The sequence below is a fragment of the Etheostoma cragini genome, chromosome 10, assembly GCF_013103735.1.
Source record: "Etheostoma cragini isolate CJK2018 chromosome 10, CSU_Ecrag_1.0, whole genome shotgun sequence".
Lineage (NCBI taxonomy): Eukaryota > Metazoa > Chordata > Actinopteri > Perciformes > Percidae > Etheostoma > Etheostoma cragini.
Window position 1 is genome coordinate 1,007,108 of NC_048416.1, and position 22,183 is coordinate 1,029,290.

Here is a 22,183-nt window from a genome sequence, read left to right on the forward strand (position 1 = left end):
GTGTGTGTGTGTGTGTGTGTGTGTGTGTGTGTGTATAAAGGCTAACAGAGACACAAAGACCGATGCTTTGAGGTGGAAGGAGCTGCCTCAGAGACGGGATGGGCCTATGTCACAGGAGACATTTGGACACAGGTGATACTAACACTAACAATGTCTCTGTTCTTTTGCAGTGTTTCAGTGAGAGTGACCGTGAGCCAGCGTGCACCATACCGAGGATGCTGAAAGAAGTCTCTGACCCTATGAAACACTCACAATGTAACTGGAGCTGCGATGTTGTAAAGTTACAGCAGGCAGCGCTTAAAATAAAGGGAATGTGTCCGTTTAGGAGCTCTTTGGGCGCACTTGAATGGATGGCGACGGGTAGACCTTTTCAATGGAATTCAATTGCTAGGCAACAGGCTGTGTCCTTGTTACTTCCTGTGTCAGGTGGTGTCATTCACACATACTGCAGCAGGTAATAAACCTGGACACGTGTTTATGTTAACCAGAAATGGTCTACTGTGGGGGGGGGTATGTTTCTGTGACTTTCAACAACGCACCATTAGTTAGACATGGTGCAACTAGAAGCAGCATGAAGTCCCTTGGGAGCCCACATGTTTTACCCTTTGTTGTTTGTGTCCATAACTCAATAATGGGGAAGCCAACATGTTGCCACACCGGTGACATCAGGAAAGCAGGAGGATTTTCCTGTTCTGTAGTTCCTCCATCATCTCTAACTCACCGTGTCCGTGGTGTCTGCAAAGTTAAGCTGCAGGTGACCAGTGAGCTAACGTTACACTGAGCCTTCCGCTGAGTGCTACCAGCCGCTAGCTACGCTGTGTCTGTTGTTTCCTTTGGACATGCACAAGGAAGCAGGGAGGAGAGAGAGAAACAAATACTGGGGGAATCACTGAATTGAAGCGTGACACCCAATGTCTACGCAATGTCTTAGTTTGGTAGAACGTGTATGCTGACCCAAGGTCGACTGTGAACCCAATCAATAGTGCTCATGTTCTATGATCGTGAGTCTATTGAGCCTTATGCTAAGGGCAGACCAGATTTTATGTGTTTTACCCCAATGATGTGAAACTGGGACTTCTGTATTTTAGCCTCCTTACCAGGGTTGGGTATCGTTTGGATTTTTACGACTCTGCTGCCAAACCAATTGTTGAAAAACTGAAAAATTACATCAAAAGAAAGAATCTTTTATAGTTTTTTTAAATTATTTAAATTAAACAACATTTTAACGTTTTAAAGTACTTAAATTGATGAATTTAATTATTCATTAATATTAATTAATATTAATTTATTCATGTTGGGTAGTTTAATCTATACTGAAAAAAATTTAAAACGTAAGACTTTTGTTGTCCTCATTTTTCATGAGCTGAACTCAAAGATCGACTCAACTCATAAACTTTTTTCTATGTACACAAAAGGCTTATTTCTCTTAAATATTGCTCACAAATCTTTGTTAGTGAGCCCTTCTCCTTTGCCGAGATAATCCATCCACGTCCCAGGATGCTGATTAGACAGCAGGGTTATTGCACAGGTGTGGCAAACTGCAGTCAGGGAGAGAGAGAGAGAGAGAGAAACTATTCCTCTGTGTAGCGTAGTGATTCAACAGTATTTAGTAGCCTAAAATGGAAATAAGTACAAATACCTCAAAAGTATACAGTGCATTAGTTATTTTGCACCATGTCCTTTAGATACGGTACATTGGGAAGTCTGTAAATGAGTCTAGAGCCTTAGCTTGACTTCGGTGGATCACGTTGGAACGAGTCAGGCAGGGAGCCACGTTGTAACCAACATCCAGCAGCTGGGTTATAAATAGCTGAATGGATCCTGCCAGGCCCGACGGCTACAGTATACTGATCTGTACTCCCTACTCGCCTTTAACCTCCCCCCCAAAAAAAAACATACACAAATGACAAAGCCTTCCATTTCATGGGAATAAATTGTTTTAATGTAAGTTTCTCATTCAAAGCAAAAAGGCAACCGACAGGTCATTTGGTTTCTTGTGTTACGCAATCACAACTTTTTATTTATATATATTTTCTGTTTTATCTCCAAGGTATGTAATAAAAATAATATTTTAATATTGTATACTATCAAGATCACCATGAAAAAAAAAAACATTGTGGTCATCGATTGTTTACAGGAATCAAACATAAATCACTGTCGTCTTTAAAAATGCATTCCACTTATTGTCATATGATTCCACCTGAAGACATACGTCAGTAAAAACCGCTTCTGTGCAAATGAAAGGGATACATTTCAAGCATCAGCTTCTTAAGAGCGCCCTGTGGCTCATTAACAGCCGGGGGCTTGGTGGCTTTCGGGGGGTCCAGGATAAGGGTTTGCCCTTGGCGTTTGGGAAGTAGCACGGCTAAAGGGGGGGGGGGGGGGGGGGGGGGGGGGGGGGGGGTTGGAGATGGTTGACAGGGCAGGCAGGAGTAGTAGTATCTTACAGAGGTAATCGTCATAAAGTGCCAAAAAGCCTAACACTAGATGAGCCTGAGATCTTAGTGTGCTCTGTGTGTGTGTGCTCTGTGTGTGTGTGTGTGAGAGAGTGTGTGTGTGTTGGTGTTAGATTACAGCAAAGAGCCTGAAATTCAGGTTATGTTTAGAAGCTTGGTTACAAGCTGCTACAGAGTAGCCCCCCCTGTACAGGGTCAGTCAGTGCTGAGGACTTCACATCAAGGTAGTGTTAAGTAGCTCTGGACAGAGACTAGGGGACCGAGGCTTTCATTTATAGACGAGCAAAAGAATTGTAGAGGAAGTGGAGGGGTGGCTTTAAGGGAGCGTAAGGTTTAAGGCAGATGAGGGGGAGGAAAGGGTGATGGGGCTTGAGGCACAGATATGGGGGACGAGAGGGGTGAACAGTCGGGGAGTAGTTATGTCAGCATGTCCCAGAGACAGCAGCAACAAAGAGCTGTCCAGCAGGCTGTCAGGCAAGTGTCTCCTGTGTCGTCTCTTCTCCTGTCCTCCACCACGTACACTGGAGTGAAAAAAGAGAGAGAGAGAGAGAGAGAAGTGCAGAATAAAAGAAAAAGTTTGACAAGGTGATATGGAGAAGAAAAGAAAGGAAGAAAGCAATTAACAATTCCTTTTCTCAAATTGTGTAAAAACCAGGGATAATTCACCGTCAAGTCTTCAGCGGGGAGCTCAAGTGTAACCATGCTATGTCTGCTATGATTTCATCTAATTACGTTCATAATGGGAGGCCCATCACCATGGTAATGCCATTGTCATAGCAGCCCGGAGCCATGATCAGACAGCGTTACAGTTGAGTAACATTAGCACTGCTTCCAGGTGTCATTAAACCGTGAAATGAGAGCTTTCAGAACTTCACGGCCTCCATGCCCCGTTAAGACACCCTTCACTCCACATCTACACCTTCAGTCAATACAGGTGAATTAGTCATGTGTAAGGATTATGTTGCCTGTGTGAAGTTTCCAGCTGTTGCACACAGGGAAGAAAACATACTAATAAGTCAAACAACAGGCCTGAATGAAATCCCCTCCCCTTTTCTTGTGTTTGTGATTAATCATTTATGCGGGGGGGAAACACTCTTTCAGCTTTTGACAACGAGGTGCAGTGACTCATGACATAGGTGAGTGTGTTACCAAGGTGACCGGCTCCTGGTCAATAGATTAAGTAAAGCTAGCTGACCACATATCACACTGAACTGAGATAATGATATGACTGGTTAATGAGTGGCCACCATTTATTAATGCAGGGCTCTATCAAGATAAGTCAGAGCGGGAATCTTGATAGCAGAACACTTTAATGTTAAACCAGTTATAGGGGCAAGAACACCTCACTGCTCGCTTTAATACATAAAAAGGTGTCAACTGTGTTCTCTGAAAGCCCGACTGTTTATTGCATATTCATTTTGAATATTTTACCGTGACATGTGTGCTTTTTGTTTCACAGCTTGTGCTACACTGTATTATGAATGCTCAGTTGGGAGGTGCTACTGCACTGACACACCTTTTATTTTAAGCTGGGCTTGGCACTTTTAATTTTTTAATTTTAATTGCTTACTTTACATGCAGCTATGAATTAATTGATGACCTAGGCGACTATTTTGAGAAGAGAGGGAGAGAAGGTGGACTGTTGCATGCAATGTTTCTGTAAGTTATTAATAACTTGTCACTTATCGACCTGCCTGTGGGTCAACTCGCACATCACTACGGTGTGTAGTCCTGCCGGTCCCTTTCACCGGACGTCTGTTTGGCGCTGTTACGGCTCCGTGGCTACTTCGGCTTAAACACTGATCAGCTCTGCTCCCCCCATTCCGTCTTTGTGACTTTAACACGGACGGCATGGCAGATTAAAGGCACAACAGTCCCATCTTGAAATGTCAAACGGATTGCCACCTGAAGTTGGTTTTCAACTCAGATAATCTGGGAACTGGGGCGGCCTCTAGCCCCCCCCCCAGTAAGAGTGTGCACCCCATGTAGGCAGAGTCCTTTGCAGCGGCCCATGGTGCTTTGCTGCGCATCATCCCCCATCTCTCTCCCACCTTTTCTGTCTCTCCACTGTCGCTATCCCCTAAAAGGGGAAAAAATGCCCCAAAAAAAATCATCTTTACCAAAATAAGGACCTCAGGGAACTCCCTAACCCCGACATTACAATCCAACATGGCCGCTCCAAGCACTACCAGTAACGAAAGCTGGTGTTATATACTGTACTGTTTATTAGCACTTCTTATTTGTCTCGTTAAATCAGCTGTCCACACAGTAACGTTTACTGGTGCTGCCAACCATGGCTAACCTGGCTCGAGTCTAACCACCCTGCTCATGAATACAGGAACCCATGCTTCAGTTGACTAAAAAGAAGAATACAAAAAAAAAAAAAAATCATCTTTAGGAAATTGATCTTAATGCCTTAATAAAAACAAATGAGGAAAATGTAATTCCAAAAGGCCAAAGGAACAATATCAGGATGCGTAGTATCCTGATCCATGAAAGAAGTGGCCTTTAAAAATAAATTGTCTGCCTCTGTGGGAATTTAACATAGGGGGGTGTATACTTATGCCCCCTGTATTTTAAGATTTTTTTTATTTACAATACATTATTTATTCACGAAGAAAATTGTTCCTTAAAGGTTGGATGTTTCCTCATTTTTAATTAAGGCCTTAAGATCAGTTTCTAAAAGTTGATCTTTGAGTTCCTCTTCTTAGTCAGCTTAAGCCGGGTTCCTGTAATAATGAGCAGCACTGTCTAATGATTTTCCGACTTGTTACTGGAACGTGGCCAACTTGGATGTGAGGTCATCCCCAATTCCGTCCTCTGACTTCCAAGCTAAATGCAACGCAGCACATTACCTAATAAAATATTTTTTTATACAAATAACATTATCAAATCCAAAGTCAGTGTGGTCTGGTCTGTATAACTCTGTAAAAGCTCGCACAGCTATTTAAAAAAACAAAACATTTCTTGGCATTTTAGGCCTTTATTTTGGTAGGACAGCTTGGACATGAAAGGGGAAAGAAGGGGGGGGATGACATGCAGCAAAGAGCCCCAGGTCAGAATTGAACCTTGCGACCACTGCTTTGAGGACTGAGCCTCTGTACTCAGGGCGCACGCTTTACCGGTTGAGCTACCCAATGGCGCCGCTCGCACAGCTATAGTGACGAGCCGTCAGTAGAATGCTAGCAGATTAGCTCGTAGCAGCTGGTTGAGTCTGTTCTTATGCCATTCTGAATACTTTTCATCAATCTCTGTCATGCGTTCCCACTCACCCGTGTTTTTGGGAGCTTCCCCATACATAGGCCCAGGAGGGGGTCCCCCCTGCCAGCCAAACTGTGGTTGTGGTTGTCCTGGGTACCCATAAGGAGGCTGTCCCGGGCCAGGATAAGGACCTCCAGGGCCCATTGGTCCAGCAGGGTAGTTAGGGTAAGCAGGATTAGGCTGCTCCATGTTCACAGGGTATCCCTGCGGATAACCCTGAGGTGGGAAGCCTTGTGGAGGTGGGCCCTGCGCTGGGTAGCCTGGAGCACTGGGGCCATTGCCTGGGTATGGAGGGGGCTGCTCAAAATTCATCTTCGGGTTGAACGGTTACCTGAGAAACGAGAACATAGGAGCGATAATGTTAATAATGGTACTTTTCTCATTTTAATCTGTCTGCTGAGTGAACACTACAGTAATAAAAGGCAAAGGATGTGTGCCACATATTAGAAATTAATACTACTTGTTTTTCTGCTATAGAGACATGTACCTGTTGAAGGATATATAATGTACAATAACAATTATTCATTCTTGAAATACCCTCAATACTTTAAGTCTATAATACATCTGTAAATATATATTTATATGTAGTTTAATTGTACTGCATACATTAACTATACATAGTGATTTTCCTACAACAACAACAGTATAGGCCCACACATTTTGGGGTTAATATATATTATATTGTAAAGCCTGATCCGATGTTAAAAACTTGTAATGCTGCTGTAGCTGAACTACTGCTCAGCACTGCTAATTATAATGCAATACAAATTGGATTTGGCACAGTGACACCGTTGCCACCGGTTGCTAATGTATGCTGCCTTTTAATTTGCCCGACCGGTAAAACCAGAGATCGACCCAACTCTAGTGAGAAGTAGATAAAACTAGTATTGCATAAAATCACACTAGTCTAAACAAAATGGAAATCGACCCAACAGTCTATAGTATGATGATAGTTTGCAGCAATCTTTATGTGAATGAACCTTAATTCTATTTAAAAATCAGAACAATGTGTGGTGTTGTATGGGCCGTGGGGAAATGTGTGTCTGCCTGTGTGTAGTTCAGCCTCCAGAGTTACATCAGACAAAGAATTCCTCTGAGTCCCGATCACAAGAACACAACATTTTCAGGAACAAAGATGATGCAATTGTTTCCAAAACCAGAAAAATGCACATAACGTCTAGTTGTTCTCTTGTCACCCAAGTCATCTCCTGACGTTTTATGCCTTTGCATTTTCATGATGAGAAACAACCAAAGTTCCCACAGCCACACAGAAAACACAAACACAGCACATTCTTTTTTACTGGCTGAGGGTGTCTTATAATGAGTTAATAGTCAATCTCAACCCACGTCAGCCCTACCTGAGATAAGCACCATTTTCTTACTGGTCACACATGCTTTCCAAATGGAAGTCAGCTCACAGTGTGCAGGGTGAGGCTAATTAAAAGAACGATGGGAAACAGAGAGAAAGAGATTGCAGTGACGGTACAGACCTGTAGTGGTTGTAGCATCACACTTTGTTTTTCCTCTCGTTTAATCAAAAACCCAGAATCACAAACATGAAAGGTGACATGTCAAATTATCAACATCACACATTCATAGTTTGTGTGTGATGCGTGAAACAAACAAAACACAAAAGTCTTCGATGCCGTTGCCTAACCGGGAACCAATTTAATTTCTAGGCTGTTTGGAAAGAACAACTGTGTGATCGGCTTTGTGAGTAAAGGTTATTTTTTTCACTCTAAACCTCGTGAGAAGGAAGTGAATTTCATCAACCTGCTACTAATGGTTTCTGATAAGCAGGTCCAGGTCAATCACTACCCTCGTGCTCGCCTTTATCACTGGACTGGTTACCGTAGAACAACCGTAGCAAAGGCACGCGTGCCAGACAGAAAACTGCATCTCTGCTAAGCCTCCAGGATTCCTCTGAAACACTGCATATGTGCACCATAAACATCTACATAGCATTCCAACTCCTTTCTGATCAGCTTGTCCATCCACATCCAGTCTCCTGCCTATAACAAAGCAATGCAGTAGAAAAAGGAAAAAGGCAATTCTCATATTTGTAGTCACAAAAACCTTGGACAAACTAACATTGTATTCTTTACGTTCAAAAGAACTTTTTTTTTTAATCTCTTTTACAACCTAAATTTGGCAATAATATTATCATGGTTTAAGGATGGCTCTTGTAGTGCTATAAATAATAAAAAGATACTGAAAACATTTCACACTAATTGCTCAGTACCTTCTCATGGAACTGTCAGACTGTGTAGAGCCAAAGGGGAAACAGAAGAACTACATCTGGTAATGTTGTACTTACTAGTCATAATTACTACATCCTGCTTTAACATCAGCAATGCGCTTCTGTGGGCAGTGCTTTTCAAAAGATGGCTGGACATTACACTACCTGAATGGGTTCTTAAAGCACCTGACAGACGGCAAGGCCTCTGTAACTATGGTTACCATGCTCCAGGAGGAACAGGATAATCCCTGATGGTTTGTTTTTGTTGTACCCTAAGGCAGCGAGGAGTAGAAACAACACAATAATTAGATCTCCCTCTCTTCTGTTAACAGGGAAGCTATTTTGATGGCTGCCGGATATTGTTATCTCATGTGTGACTGGAGACTGTTGCATTACTGGCTATAGGCTGAAAAAGCAATACAGATGTTACCAATAATGTCTATAGCATCACTGTGTAGGCCATCTTGCCTTTATTGTACCCATCCTTTATAATTTCCCCCAGCATTGTGTATCCCATGAAGATCTGATGAGAAGTGATTTCCAGCGCTCGTCTCTCCTAATGTATACTTTATTGAGGGCTCCTATAAGGGCTTGCACAGTTTGTGTGTGTGTGTTTAGTGTATGAGTTAATTTGCATGTTTGTCATTTGTTTACCCGTGAAGAATACTTGAGGGAGTTTCTATGTTTCCACAACAGTATCATGGTGATAAGATCACATACTGAGAGTTTACAAGGTGAGACATCTCTGAAACCATCAAATCCCTCGAACAATGCAATTACATCCACACTGACAAAAACGTTAAGTGTTATTATAATGAAAGCATTAAACAATGTGCAGTAAAAAAAGCCAAATAACTGGTGAAAGTTATTAACTCTAGCAATAAAAAAAAAGACAAACAAGGACAAACAAGGTACCTGATCAAATGACTAACATTGGGCCTCAGGGCGTCAGCACCAGCTGGTGTTAAACTGATGGACAGTAAAAGCCAAGTAACGCTACAGTGATCTGACAGCATACTAAAGAGAACTTATGTAGTTAAGTATTAACAACTTTGCTTTTTTATATGGTGGTTTAAACAGGAACGTTATTGTACCAATGACATTGGCTATGTGCCATGTCAACTTTAGCTTTTATTCAGTTATTACTGAACACAAAATGTTTGCACAAAAACAAAAGAATCAAATGATTTGATTTGCATAAAGAGGAATGTAAATAGCAACAAAATCACTGGGGAGTTAATGTGGCATCATGTGTCCCGTCCAAATATAACACATGAACACAATAAATCCAGAGAAATATGGGTTAAATGGCAGGCCCGAGGCAGAAGGCTATGGTGGCCTACTTTGTCTTGATCATAGGTCTTGATAGAGACGGTGCTTACGTAGCACCTACGTAGCACACGGTCACGGTCTCTACGTCTGGACACTTCACGAGACCAGGGTCTGTACTGTATGTAAAACCGAATTAAGGAGAACCAGAACCACAGCTATTTTACACAAACACACACGTAGACAGACACACACACACACGGGCTGAGCCAAGTCACGAGAAACTGATACAACCAAAATGCAGCATATAACGTCACAGTACCCGAAGTCTTTGATGCTCCGAACAAAAGGGACATTTTCCCGCATAACATCCATCTGAGTTCGGCTAGTAAGCTAGTTTGTTTTTAGCTCAAAATGGCCATATTCACCTTTTTCAATGAATGGTCTATTGATGCCAGAGTGTTGTAGTAGTGGTCTATTTCACGCCGACAGTTGGTTATCAGTATAACGGTTAAGAAATAGTCTGCGACTGGGCTGAGTAGAAGTGGCACCTGCAGGCCACAGCCCACACCACTGTTCACATCCCCCTAAGTTCATGATGACTCGGCTCACAAAGACACAAAAACAGCAGCAGACGCCATGTGTGGACCACCTACCTTTCAATAAACTGTCTCCCGGCTCGCTGTAAAAAAAGCAGCAGTGTGTGTATAGAGAAACTCCTCCTGTCTTAAGAGTTTACTACAATAGTTTTTACCGCAGTGATGCGCGACCCTCTCGTGCTCGAAACCCAGTGCGTATCGCGTTAGCGGGACGTGACGTCATTTGAAGGGTACGGCACAGAGGGGAGGAGTGCTCGTGGGCAACAAAAGAGGGGATTGGCTGAGGCGACACTCGCTGCCCGTAGTGTCCAATGGAAAGACGAAGCGATGACCAGTAGGACGTCAGGGGAAAGCAGACTCCTGCTCGTCTAACCAGATAGAAGATTAAACAGGCCTACATCACCAAGTCATGACCAAGGAATAGGAGGTGAGAAAATAGCCGAGATGGGTGACTAATCATTCCGCCCCTGGAATTTGACTTTTCATTTTAAAAAGCTTATGGACACTTTGCAGCTATTGCTACTGTTATGTAACATTACATGTAATGGAACTACGTGTTAATATTATGTGTTAAATACAATTTAATATAATATATTGTTACACATATTTTGGAACTCCCCGTATGTGACAACATCATTGTGTTTTTATTCAGCAGATGCACCTGTTTGGCTGAGGTGTATTGCTGGGTTTCTCCCAGCAGAGGCCAGACTATGCCCAGTCTATTCTTCTCTGAGGTGCAGCTTGTTGCATTTTCCTGCACTACAATGATCCGTGAGTTGTGTTTTTTTTAATTGATGCTAATATAGTTGCCAATGTGTTTGTTTTATTTTTGTTTGCAGAAATGTAATTATCAGCATCACATGGCTCTCAGAGAAAGGCCCTACAATAAAAAAAGCACACTAAAGATACCTGATTTAAACCAAAATTACATTTTACATTTTTTCAACCAAAAGATACTGTGAAGACTGACATTTTTGATCTCAAACAGTTTATGGAAAAAGCAATGGCTCAAGGACATGGTAGGCACAAGTTAAATTTAAAAGAGAACTTATACAACAAAGGGACTGAATGCCTCTACACTAAATGAAGTGCTTGGCATTTATCTGAGTCACAAGTTCCCAATAGCATTACTGTGTAAAACGCCTAATGGTGTGCATGTGTGTTCTTCATCCCTAGTAACCAGCAGGCACTAGGGGCCGCCATAATATCGTGCACTGGGGCCCATTGTGACTTCCTGAAGCCCCTGGTCTGCCCAGTTTCTCTTATGACAAGAAAGAGCCATGGCACTGGGGTCCTTTCTGCACATGTCACGCTTTAACTCAGTGTTGGTCTATTTGCTCTTTGTAATTGTGAAGTGACAGGACCGCTCACAGTCAGAGTAAAGCACACAAGCAGTATATACTTTAATGTGAATGCATCTATAATATATGACATGTAGTAACATATGCACCATAGTTTTACACACAGTAAAAACCAGTGGCATGGGGGAAGAAATGTCTGGAAGTGGCTCAGTGGTAGAGCGGTCGCCTGCCAATCGGAAAGACGGTGGATCCCTGGCCCTGCAGTCCCATGTCCAAGTGTCCTTGGGCGAGACACTGAACCCCGAGTGTGAATGTGTGTGAGTGTTTAACTGACGAGCAGGTGGAAGCTTGTAAGGCAGCCTCGGCCACAGTGTGTGAATGTGTGTGAATGGTGAATGGTTCCAGTATGTATATATACATATAAAGTCCATTTCAGTGAGGTGGAGCTATGTTACATGCTGTTAGGTAATTAATCTATTTTTTTTCAAGTATCCTATTCTACAAGCCAATATTATGTATATTATTCATCTGTATCTTTACTATTATAGCTACCCATGCATATAATGGGTAGTAGGCTTGGGAGACAAGACAGGGTTGTGAAACATCCTCTCAGCTCCTCCGTTAGACAGGACATTACATGAGTACAGTATGGACATAGTAACATACCAGCAGCCAGCCGGGCAGCTGCCATTGACCGTGGAATTTAAAGGGACATTGTCTCTATTCTGCAAGGTGATAGCAGACCATGTCGCACAATGAGTATTTACAATATGTCGCCTATGACAGCAAAGTTGTCGGCCACTGGTGAGAAACGAGGACCCGCTGACCTTTGGCAAACACACTCTAAGCTATATGTACAGCTAGTACAAAGTCATGCATGGAAAACATGTGAACGTGAAAAGTATTGTTTTTGGTGACACATTAAGCAGCAGCAGTCAAAAGACTGATCTGAGACTGTCCTGTGAGACATATCAGAGATCCTGCAACAAACAGCTAAGGAATCATAAGCTTTATCCTAAAAGTGAGCACAACAGTGTATTCTGCATTGTCATTCTCAACTAATTTATTGTGCCGTAAAATGAGCAAGGCCAAGGTTGCCTTTCAGTGTAGCTAAAGGACAATAACAAATCTTGGAACTTTCTAGACTTTAAGTCCTTTGTTGCAAAGCTCACCTACAGGAGCTTAACAGATTAAATCAGTGAGGCAAGTATATTTCACAATATACAGTACATGTCTATGAATCTAGTGTACTCCAAGCAATGTAAATAGACTGTACTGATATAGTGCTTTTCTAGTCTTAACAACTACTCAAAGCGTTTCTACAGAGTACAGGAACCATTCACCATTCACACACATTCACACACATTCACTCGCTGTGGCCGAGGCTGCCGTACCACCTGCTCATCAGATACACACTCACACACATCTACACACCTGCTCATCGAATACACACTCACACACATCTACACACCTGCTCATCAGATGCACACTCACACACTTACACACCAATGGGGCGGCACCGGGGGCCACTCAGGGTTCAGTGTCTTGTCCAAGGACACTTCTACATGGGACTGCAGGGCCAGGGATCGAACCACCAACCTTCCAACAGGCGACCGCTCTACCACTGAGCCACAGCCGCCCCAAGAGGTGAATGAAACCCGAGACACAAGCTGTTAATAAAGTGCAGCACATCTAGGAATTTAATATAATTTACTCAACAAAGTATAACAAGTGGCATAATAGTAATGTAAATCAGTGTTATGCATGTGCGTTCATCTGAGAGATAAACATATGATCCACTTCACACCCAGTCCCTACCCTGTCATGAAAGACGTGACCAAGCTGGCCTTGTGTATGAGTGTCTGTTTACATCGTCACCACGGCAATTCAGCCCTAGCCTGTACCAACAGCTTCAACAGGAACAGCTGATGAAAATAGAGCTTGGTTGACCAGCGGACTCTACCCAACTCTCTTACAGGGAAATTGGAAGGGCAGCAGAGGGAGGGGGTGAAAAGGGGAAATAGTTTGTCTATGGAAAAGGGGAGTGGAGCAAGACTACCAGAGTTTATTGAAAGTCAAAGGCAAGGCAGGGGTACAAGGCTGATATTATCCAAAACAACATGTTATGGATGTACGGCAATCAAACCATTGACTGGTTCTCTACAAGCCAAGATGAATGATGATGGTTTGTAGAATGCATCACATTTTGAAACAATAAAATCCCATGCCATGTTAAATACATATTTGCAGACTCTGTTGTCCCGAGCTCTAAGATCGATACTTGCCCAGAATGTTACTGGTAAGCTGATGTGTCACTGTCACGTGCCGGTGATAAACATGCTGCCGAGGATCTCCCACTCTGAGCAATGGATTACCACTGCTACAAAAATGTCTCCACGCAATCCCATTTATCAGTTTATTATTAGAAGAATATTTTACATATTTCACATGACAATTACAGATGGTTATGAAAGGCAGATATTGCATACACACTGTAGTAAATTTTGTCCGAAGTGAACACACTTGTAATCACAATGATACGGGAGCATTTGTCTTACTTCAAAATATGACTTGTCAGTCATGAGATAGCTATCTTAAACTAGACAGTCAACAATCCTTTTACCTTATGATGTACCTCATTTAACAATAATTTGTCATGTTTGGGTTTCAATGGGTCAAAAGGGAAAAGGCGTCACTGTTGACAATGTGTTGAGTAGTTACTTCAAATTGTAGACAACATGTCATGCTTCTTGAAGTAAAAAGTAAAAAATCATATGTCTGTGTACAGTATATAATATATAAACCCCAAACCTTTTGGGGACGTTGAAAGATTTTATCAAGTGTAACAGTAAATTTGCATGTGGATAAAATCCCCCACTCCTCACTGAGTCACACATTATATTTTCAGTTCCATACCTCCCCCTCTGCCAGAGAGGAAATCTGTCAAAACCACACAACGGGAGCATGTAGCGTTTTTTCACGGTCACCTGGCCTTATTCTCACGTGCGCCTAACACACACACATACTTTTTTAAACATGGGGGTTCAATCAGCACGTCTTACAAAAACAGCAAGGTGATTAAGTAATACCCTGACATTTAGCAAAATGTTATCTTATCATTCTGCACCGCAGTGTGTCGGGTCTGGTTCCGGTCGGACAGCAGCACTACGGCACACAGTGAGTTAATTTGGCATGATCTTCGAAAAGTTGTGATGGACCAAATACTGAGCATGTTTAAACGTGCTCTGAGTTTCATCATAAATAATACATAAAATCATGATAATTAAAGGCTCCTGGCCAAAACTCAGTTAACCTTGATGCAATGCAAAGTGTGTCATAGTCACATCTTTAGGGCCATGGGACTCGACCAGTTGAGCAGACGGACCGACATCACTAACTTATGACACATAGGGATCTGCTTTTCTGTTATAGAGATACTGTATAGTGACATCAGCAATACCTTTGAAATCCAGGTTTTGGGGTCATCAGTGCTGAAGCCAATATGTCTGCCGTATTTGCCTCATCATAACTCACAGATACTTACCAAATCCGAAATTACATGCCTGAAATAACTGCCTGGTCAAATACCAGCAGGTGTCACACCCAACCCCACATTGCAGAGCGTTTTCAATATGCCTGGTCTTTGAGCTACAGCTGACCTCATTCCTTAGGACCAGGACTACTCCTACAGTCACCCTCCCTAATCTACAGATCAGGTCTGGAACAAACGCATACAAAAGCATATCTAGCCCTGACTCTGCTGATAGTGTGTGAGGCTGTACATGTGAGGCTATACAGGGTACATGGGTCTGGGACAGTCCTTCAGGAACATGGTGCACTTCAATTCAATCTGTTCAGAAATATCCACAACACATTATTAGCTAGATGTTTTGTTTTGTTAGATTCATGTATTGTCATATATTAAGATTTTACTGTTCAATATTCTGTCTTGTGCAACATAGAGTATGCATATATTTGACCATAATGCTATTAACTTAGCCCAAAGCTTAACTGCTCAATCAGTTCAACACAGACTGGCCAAGTCGGTCTGCCTGTGTTGAGGTCACTCCAACAGTGTACACAAACATCCCATTCCATATATGAGATGTCACGCAACTCATCAACTCGTTCATGTGTAGGGTTCTGAGACTCGTGCCTTTTTTTATTTATTTTTTATTTAACCTTTATTTAACCAGGAAAATCCCATTGAGATTACTAATCTCTTTTTCAAGGGAGTCCTGGCCAAGACAGCGGCACAGATCACAACAATTCCATACATTACAGACAATTACATAACAATTTCATAACAATTTCATAAAACTATTTAAAACATTTACAGACCATAGATTTCATTTCCAAACCTTTGAGCAAGAGTTTAAACTGACCAATTGCAACCACTTTCTTCAATTTCCAGAGCTTTTGTAAATTGTTCCATGTTGTGGGGGCAGAATAGTGAAATGTCACCTTACCAACTTCTGTGCGGACACTTGGTACAGACAGTAGCAGTAAGTCTTGTGAGCGTAAAAAATACAGTCTATCCGCTTTTGGTTGAATATATTCACACAGATATGAGGGGAGCAGACGCAGAATACCCTTATAGATGAACATATACCAATGATTGAGTCTATGATTCTCCAATGCTGGCCAGCCCACACGTGTGTAAAGTTCACAGTGGTGTATGCGAGGTTTACAGTTTGTAATAAACCTCAATGCGGCATGATAAACAGAGTCCAGTAGTTTCAATACTTGGGTTGGGGCATTCATATAAATGAGGTCACCATAATCCTTTACATTACACAAGGTGTTACGGACAAAGTCTTAGTCAAATATACAGTTGTGTTTAAAATAATAGCAGTCCAACATCACTAACCTCATATATCATGTTTTGTGGTTGAAGTGATATTTCTACATGGCAAATAATGTCCTAGTAAGTGTTGTAGAGTCCTAGAACAACAACAGACCCACTACCCATGACGTGCATGCTGCTCATTCTGTGGAATTGAATCTGTAATTGAAAGGGGCATGTTCAGAATAACAGCAGTGTTGTGTTCAATTGGTGAGTTGATTGATTCTGTGAAGAAACAGGTGTCAGTTATGGCCCATATTTAAGGAAGCAAATGTTGTGACTGCTGGTTATAGTGCATTTCACACTGAAACACTCAGCAACATGGCTCGTTCCAGACATTGCTCTGAGGAACAGCGGACTTTGATTAAACAGTTGATTGGAGAGTGGAAAACGTATAAAGAAGTGCAGAAAATGATAGGCTGTTAAGCCAAAATTATTTCAAATGCCTTGAAATGGAATCCAAATCCACGACGTGGGAAAACATGGTCAACTACCATTGGAATGGATGGAAGAACAGGCAAAATGGAAAAGGCTTGACCAATGATCAGCTCCAGGAAAATCAAAGAAGACTTACAGTTACTGTGAGTACTGTTACAACCAGAAGAAGGCTGTGTGAAGCAAAGCTATCAGCTAGAACCCCCCCCCCCCGCAAAGTCCCATTGCTGAAAAAAAGACATGTACTGAATAGGTTGAAATCCGCCAAAGGACACACTGACTGGCCAAAGGAGAAATGGAGCAACATTCTTGGGACTGATGAGAGCTAAATTGTTCTTTCTGGGTCTAGGGGCCACATGCAGTTTGTCTCCCCCCATGCACTGAATTCAAGCCCCAGTACACTGTTAAGACAGTAAAGCATGGTGGTTATGGGATGTTAATCATACTGTGGTGTTGGGTCTATTTATTACATACCAGGGATCATGTATCAGTTTAAGTACATAAAAATACTTGAAAAGAAATGCCTTTAAAATGGGTCAAGACAAGGACAAGCAGTCTTGGTTCCAGATGGATATTATGGAGCGGCCGGCCCAATCCCCAGACCTTAATCCCATAGAAGACTTGTGGTGACATCAGAAAAACTGTTTGAGGCCAAACCCAGTAATGCAGAGGAATTATGGGATGTAGTTGAATGGTCCTGGGCTGGAATACCTGTTCACCAGTGCCAGCAGTTGGTCAACTCCATGCAACACAGATGTGAAGCAGTTCTCCAAAAGAATGGATATGTAACCAAATATTTTTGCAGGGATTCAAAGTAAAGCATAACCTTGAGACATTCTTCAGTTTATAAAGTAACTGTTTGAGTTTGTACAGAAAAATGCAAATACTGATATTTTATTACAGCCTAATATTCCTTTTTCTTCACTTTCTGTAAAGGTAGAACACAATCCTGATCATTTTGCTCATATTCCTATTTGGAATTGATTATGCAGTGCTCCCAATGCATTGGTATTATGGAATTAAAAGCTATTTTAAAGATTTTGAGGAGAAAAAAAAAAGGGAAGGGAATACCACTTTTTTTTTTTTTTTTTTTAAACACACTGCTAACACAAACACACACACAAAGAAAATAACACAAACGTCTGCCCACAGTCTGAATAGCCTTTAATTGAAATTATTCACATAGCTCTCCCTCCATACAAAATAGAGTTGGAGCTGATTTTCAGAAGGCCCTGACCCCCAATATTAGGAACCACTTGTTTGCCCTACACAAAGAAAGTTGGCCATCCGTTTTTGGGGGAAGATACAAAACAACTGATGCCTGCAGTGAAAAACTCTACATGTATTAATGTAATCATCTTATATTTCCCAACTTAAAAAAGAGGCTACATTGTACAATGTTATTTACAAAAGATTAAAAAAAGTTAAATCAAAATGGATTTTTTCAATCCTGCTGCAGCTCTTAAGTGACCAGACCATTTCTTTGCTTAACACACTTAGGGTCAAAAACACCCTATACTTTTCCAACTATTCCATTCTTTTTGGTTCCTCACAAAAGCTTTTATTTAAAAAAAAGGTGAAAAAAAGCTTTAAATGCATTACAGTCATTATTGACGTTGGAGGCGTTTTAACTAATAGTTCTCCACAGGAGGTAATACTGGAGCTCAGATGTCCATCTCAAACTGGTTGTCATCTGTTGGAAAGGGAGAGAAGAAACCGTTTAGAGATTAAAAGGGAGGTATTTGACAATCAGCTGGCAGTTTGCACAACATGTGTGTATGTACCCAAAGCACAGCCACACCTTAAACAGACAACAGAAGATGGCAAAGTACAGACCTTATCAATGCACTCATAACTGGGAAGAAAGAAAAAAAAGAACACTAAACATTTGACTACTGGGTGGAGCTTGCAAAACAAGACCGCGTGACAAGTCCTGTGTGTTTATTGACCCAGACAAGGGTGAAAGGGTAAAAGGGGGTCAACGATAATCCCCATGGTCTTTATTTTTGACAGGTCGAATGGAGAGGGACAGATTGATGGTTTCATGTATTTTTGCTCAATAATAAATAGATACCTCAACTTGCCCATGATCCCAAACCTTTGGTTACACTGCCATGAATCACTGCAATAATTTAATTTCCCCACTAGTGATTATATCCTCTGGAAAGGGCCCACAAAAAAAAAAAATCACCTGACCCATATATTTGCTAAATAACTTGATTTTTCTTAACTTGTCAACATGAAATTAACAGCTAACACCATCAGCCTACAATTTAGAAAAAGCCTAGCTTATACAGTATGACATATATAGTGATTGTTTAGTAATTAGCCACTGACCTAGTTTTAAAGCCTAGTTAAATCCATAAAAGCTACAGCCTCTAAAAGACTAAACTAACACATGGCCATAATGCCTGAGCAACTGCTGTGTTGCAAAAATGTAGGCATAGCACCGCAAGAATATATGCTGCACCTATCTGCTGCATCTATGCTGTACTAGCACATGTTGAATGCTCATGACAATGTAAAAACTGGGGACTCATGGCAGAAAGAAAAGGGTTTCAAGTACATGAGAACACAGCTGGAAAAGCATTATATTCATCGGGAAAATAAGGAGTAGTTCTTAGAATATTGTGCATTTCGAGGGGATAATTCGATTTTTATAAAACTACAGAAAAAGCATGAAAGATGTATAGACATGTGTTTGCACTATTGAATTTGAAATGTGCGTGTCCCAGTCTCAATAAAAACTAGTCAGAGAAAACTAGGTTAGTTGTTTGCTTACCTGCAATGTCCTTTTCTTCTTCCTCAGCCTCCTCCTTGAGATCCTGCAGTTTTCCCATGGGGTGCGTAGCGGGTACTGTTACCCCTGGGATCTGGGGCAGACAGCATGGGGGGGTACGGGCAAGAGGGGAGTTTCGACAATCCAACAAAAATTTTCTGTCGTAAATGATGCGGGTACCTGGGTTTGAGAGACAAAAAAGAAAAGATGAACATCAAATCCCACTTGACCAAAAGTAAACTTAATGCTCTAAAGACATAAACCAACACACCAAATGCTGGAATATCCAACATATGATAGAATAGTTATTACAAGAGCATTTTTACAGCTTAGCAAGGTGCAAATTGGAGTTAGTATCATTATCCTCCACCAGAGGCGATTGGAGTGAGAAAGCAGCGCTCTGTGTGTGTGTGCAGAAGAGGGGGGGGGGGGGTGAAGGATGCCCCTGCCATGAGTTCTAGGAAAGTCAGAGTACAAAACATTCTCTTTGAAGCACGAGGCCCTGAGGTTTGAGCAGCCACGGTTGTTTTCTTGACTGGGTAAAATCTTTAACATTGACGCTAGCTGTGACATGCATAGGCATCTATCCAAGCTTTCTCAAGTTTTCTTACAGCGATGACATGATTTCAGGGAAAAGCAATCACACAAACTCTGCAGCTTGCCACATCTAAAATCTTCCTGGCAGTCTCATGTCTGTCACCATTTGGACCTGGGCCAACTCCAAGCAAAAACAGTGTTATAAACAGTGTGTTGTGATTAGTTTGACCAGGACATGACCGAGTCAAGGAGTGGTCTGCTACTTTTTTATTGGAGTTTAAACCTACTGAGCCTCGCCACGAGGAAAAACATGTTATGTAATAACTGTGGTGAGCAATGCATCCTGGACAAAGGGAAGCAAAGCAGAGGGGGAATAGAGAGAAATGGGGCGAGGGCTGTACCGCGAGCTATAGCATAGTGCAAGCAATGCATTCCAAGACAGCATTAGAGTGCAGAGCAGTTGTGTAAAAATGGGGTCAGTCTAGCAACACATGGATGGAATGACTCTGGCAGAGTGAAAGGTGTTGCACACAAAGTGGAATACAAGTTCCTATGTCATGTTTAGCAGTGCCATCAATTTTTGGTACGGATTTAAACTAATAATAGAAAAACATATTTCTCACACTCCCCACATTCGACATGTCCCTCCCCTCCTTTTAACTTGTACAAAATGTTCTCTACTGTTCCTGAAATGCAAAGTAAAGAGCAGCGGGGATAGGACAGCCTCCCCACTCCTCCACTGGCGGAGGCCAATCACTCGTCTGTTGCCCCCCCCTTAAGTCACAAGTCGGGCTAGACCACTCCTGTTGTCAATGTTTTTGATGTGTTCAGACCCCAATGCATGTTTTGTATGTTTATGCCAATAACCCTGTATATATGTGTAAGGAAAAGTTACTGGTATTGTTATGTTATTAGCAAAGGAAATAGAGACATAAATACTGTCTGACTAACGTTACATACATAGGCGTATTGTTTGATTTACTAAATGACAGCAACTTGTTGGCAGCATTTATGTTTAATTACCAACTGTTGAGTTTAAGCTAATTCGGTTATTGTATGGTGTTAGGACGAGCTAAATCATATCTTTAAAAAGATTTTATCAGAGCCTTTTTGTATTGTATTGTTGGAGCTTCTCGCGAGAGCTTGTCGTTGAGCTGTGGGCATTTGCACGTATGCACAAGTCGTTGGGTTAACGTCACAACTCTAGCTAACTTTTTCTGGCAAGTTCCGTGGTGCGAACACACTTTCTAAAAACTAATATGAAACCCCGAGAGAAAGCGTAGCCCCCCCCTACCCCCGCTCTTACCTCCAGGGGTGGTGGAGAAGAGCGTCCCCCCGGGTGTCTGGCTGTAAACGTCGGGAACCTGGGACCAGTCCTTCGGGGTGAACACCCTGGTGGGGATAGGGCAGCTTTTAGCATCTTTTGTGCCGGTCGACATGCTAGCTTCTCTGCTGCAGCCTGAGCGATAAAGTCCTCAAACTCGCTATGTAAAGCTCGCGCACAGCCTTGCACAAAGACCAACGAAATTATTAGTATTAGAAAGTAATATTATTATTCTTTTATGTACAACTACCTGTTACTAAAGTAAAAGTAAAGCAACTTTAACTTGTAAACTGATAATTCTAACAAGCGGCGAGTGTGGGGCTCGGTGGTGTCCGCCTCCGACCAGCTACCACGCGCTGTATTTGTAGGAGTAGGCAGCCACTCGTGATGTTTTTGTGCAACAGCTCTGAGGCACGTGGGCCAACGGCTATGTGGTAGTGCGAATGTTTTCCAACACGGGACAGTCCGTGGGGGCGGAGAGGAGGTAACTATAGTAGGAGGGGAAAATCTGCTTATTGATCATCAAATATTATGAAGAGAACACAGATATTTTCCGGACTCGTGTAAATATTTTATTTTATGATACAAGAGAAAACACAATGTTCCCGCCAGCCTATCATTCTCACTCAAGCTGTTATCCTTTAGGAAAGCTTCTCTTCAGCCCTTTAATGTGGTTGTGGGGTATTGGGGTAAAATAAATGACTGCAATTTTCTTATTTCTTTGTAAACATTGTGTTGTCTGCCATCAAACATTTTATTTTATTTATGTTTTTTGATATTTTTAATGTTGATTTTCAGCTTATTTCGACGGCCCCATTTGTTGTGCAATTTCTTTTGACTGAAAACGGGTCAATTTGACCCAAGGACAACCTGAGGGTTAAGAAAACTGCTTTCCAGGGTTTCTCTGGTTCGTTAAACAAGCGCACTTCCACCTGTCCGTGCTACTCACGCGACAACACTGCCCCTACAGGCCTCCGAGGGCGTGGCGCAGAGTGTGCACGTTGCTCACGAGCACAGATCAGAGATCTTTACAGCTGCTGCACATCTCTGTCAACAATCAAGAGCTGCGCCATTTACTGTATCTTTTCTTTTTATTGAACTCTAATACGTTTACGTTTTTAGAATTGTGGTGGCCTC

General features: G+C 41.9%; 2 protein-coding genes across 3 annotated transcripts; both read right to left on the reverse strand.

Moving 5' to 3' along the window:
* Positions 1-1,919: 1,919 nt before the first annotated feature.
* On the reverse strand, positions 1,920-10,058 carry LOC117952048 (cysteine-rich and transmembrane domain-containing protein 1-like). 2 transcript variants are annotated; one of them, XM_034884121.1, is made up of 3 exons: positions 9,880-10,058; positions 5,729-6,038; positions 1,920-2,977 (listed from the first exon to the last, which is right to left on the reverse strand). In XM_034884121.1, exons 2-3 carry the CDS (start codon positions 6,027-6,029, stop codon positions 2,874-2,876), a joined length of 405 nt encoding a protein of 134 aa, XP_034740012.1. In that variant the 5' UTR covers positions 6,030-6,038; positions 9,880-10,058; the 3' UTR covers positions 1,920-2,873. The 2 variants fall into 2 exon arrangements, with proteins under 2 accessions (XP_034740012.1, XP_034740011.1); XM_034884120.1 differs by having other exon boundaries at positions 5,729-6,048; positions 9,882-10,039.
* A 7,495-nt stretch (positions 10,059-17,553) lies between these two features.
* eif4ebp3l (eukaryotic translation initiation factor 4E binding protein 3, like) lies at positions 17,554-21,410 on the reverse strand. The gene is made up of 3 exons (XM_034884123.1): positions 21,029-21,410; positions 19,189-19,365; positions 17,554-18,099 (listed from the first exon to the last, which is right to left on the reverse strand). Exons 1-3 carry the CDS (start codon positions 21,159-21,161, stop codon positions 18,071-18,073), a joined length of 339 nt encoding a protein of 112 aa, XP_034740014.1. The 5' UTR covers positions 21,162-21,410; the 3' UTR covers positions 17,554-18,070.
* Positions 21,411-22,183: the final 773 nt, after the last annotated feature.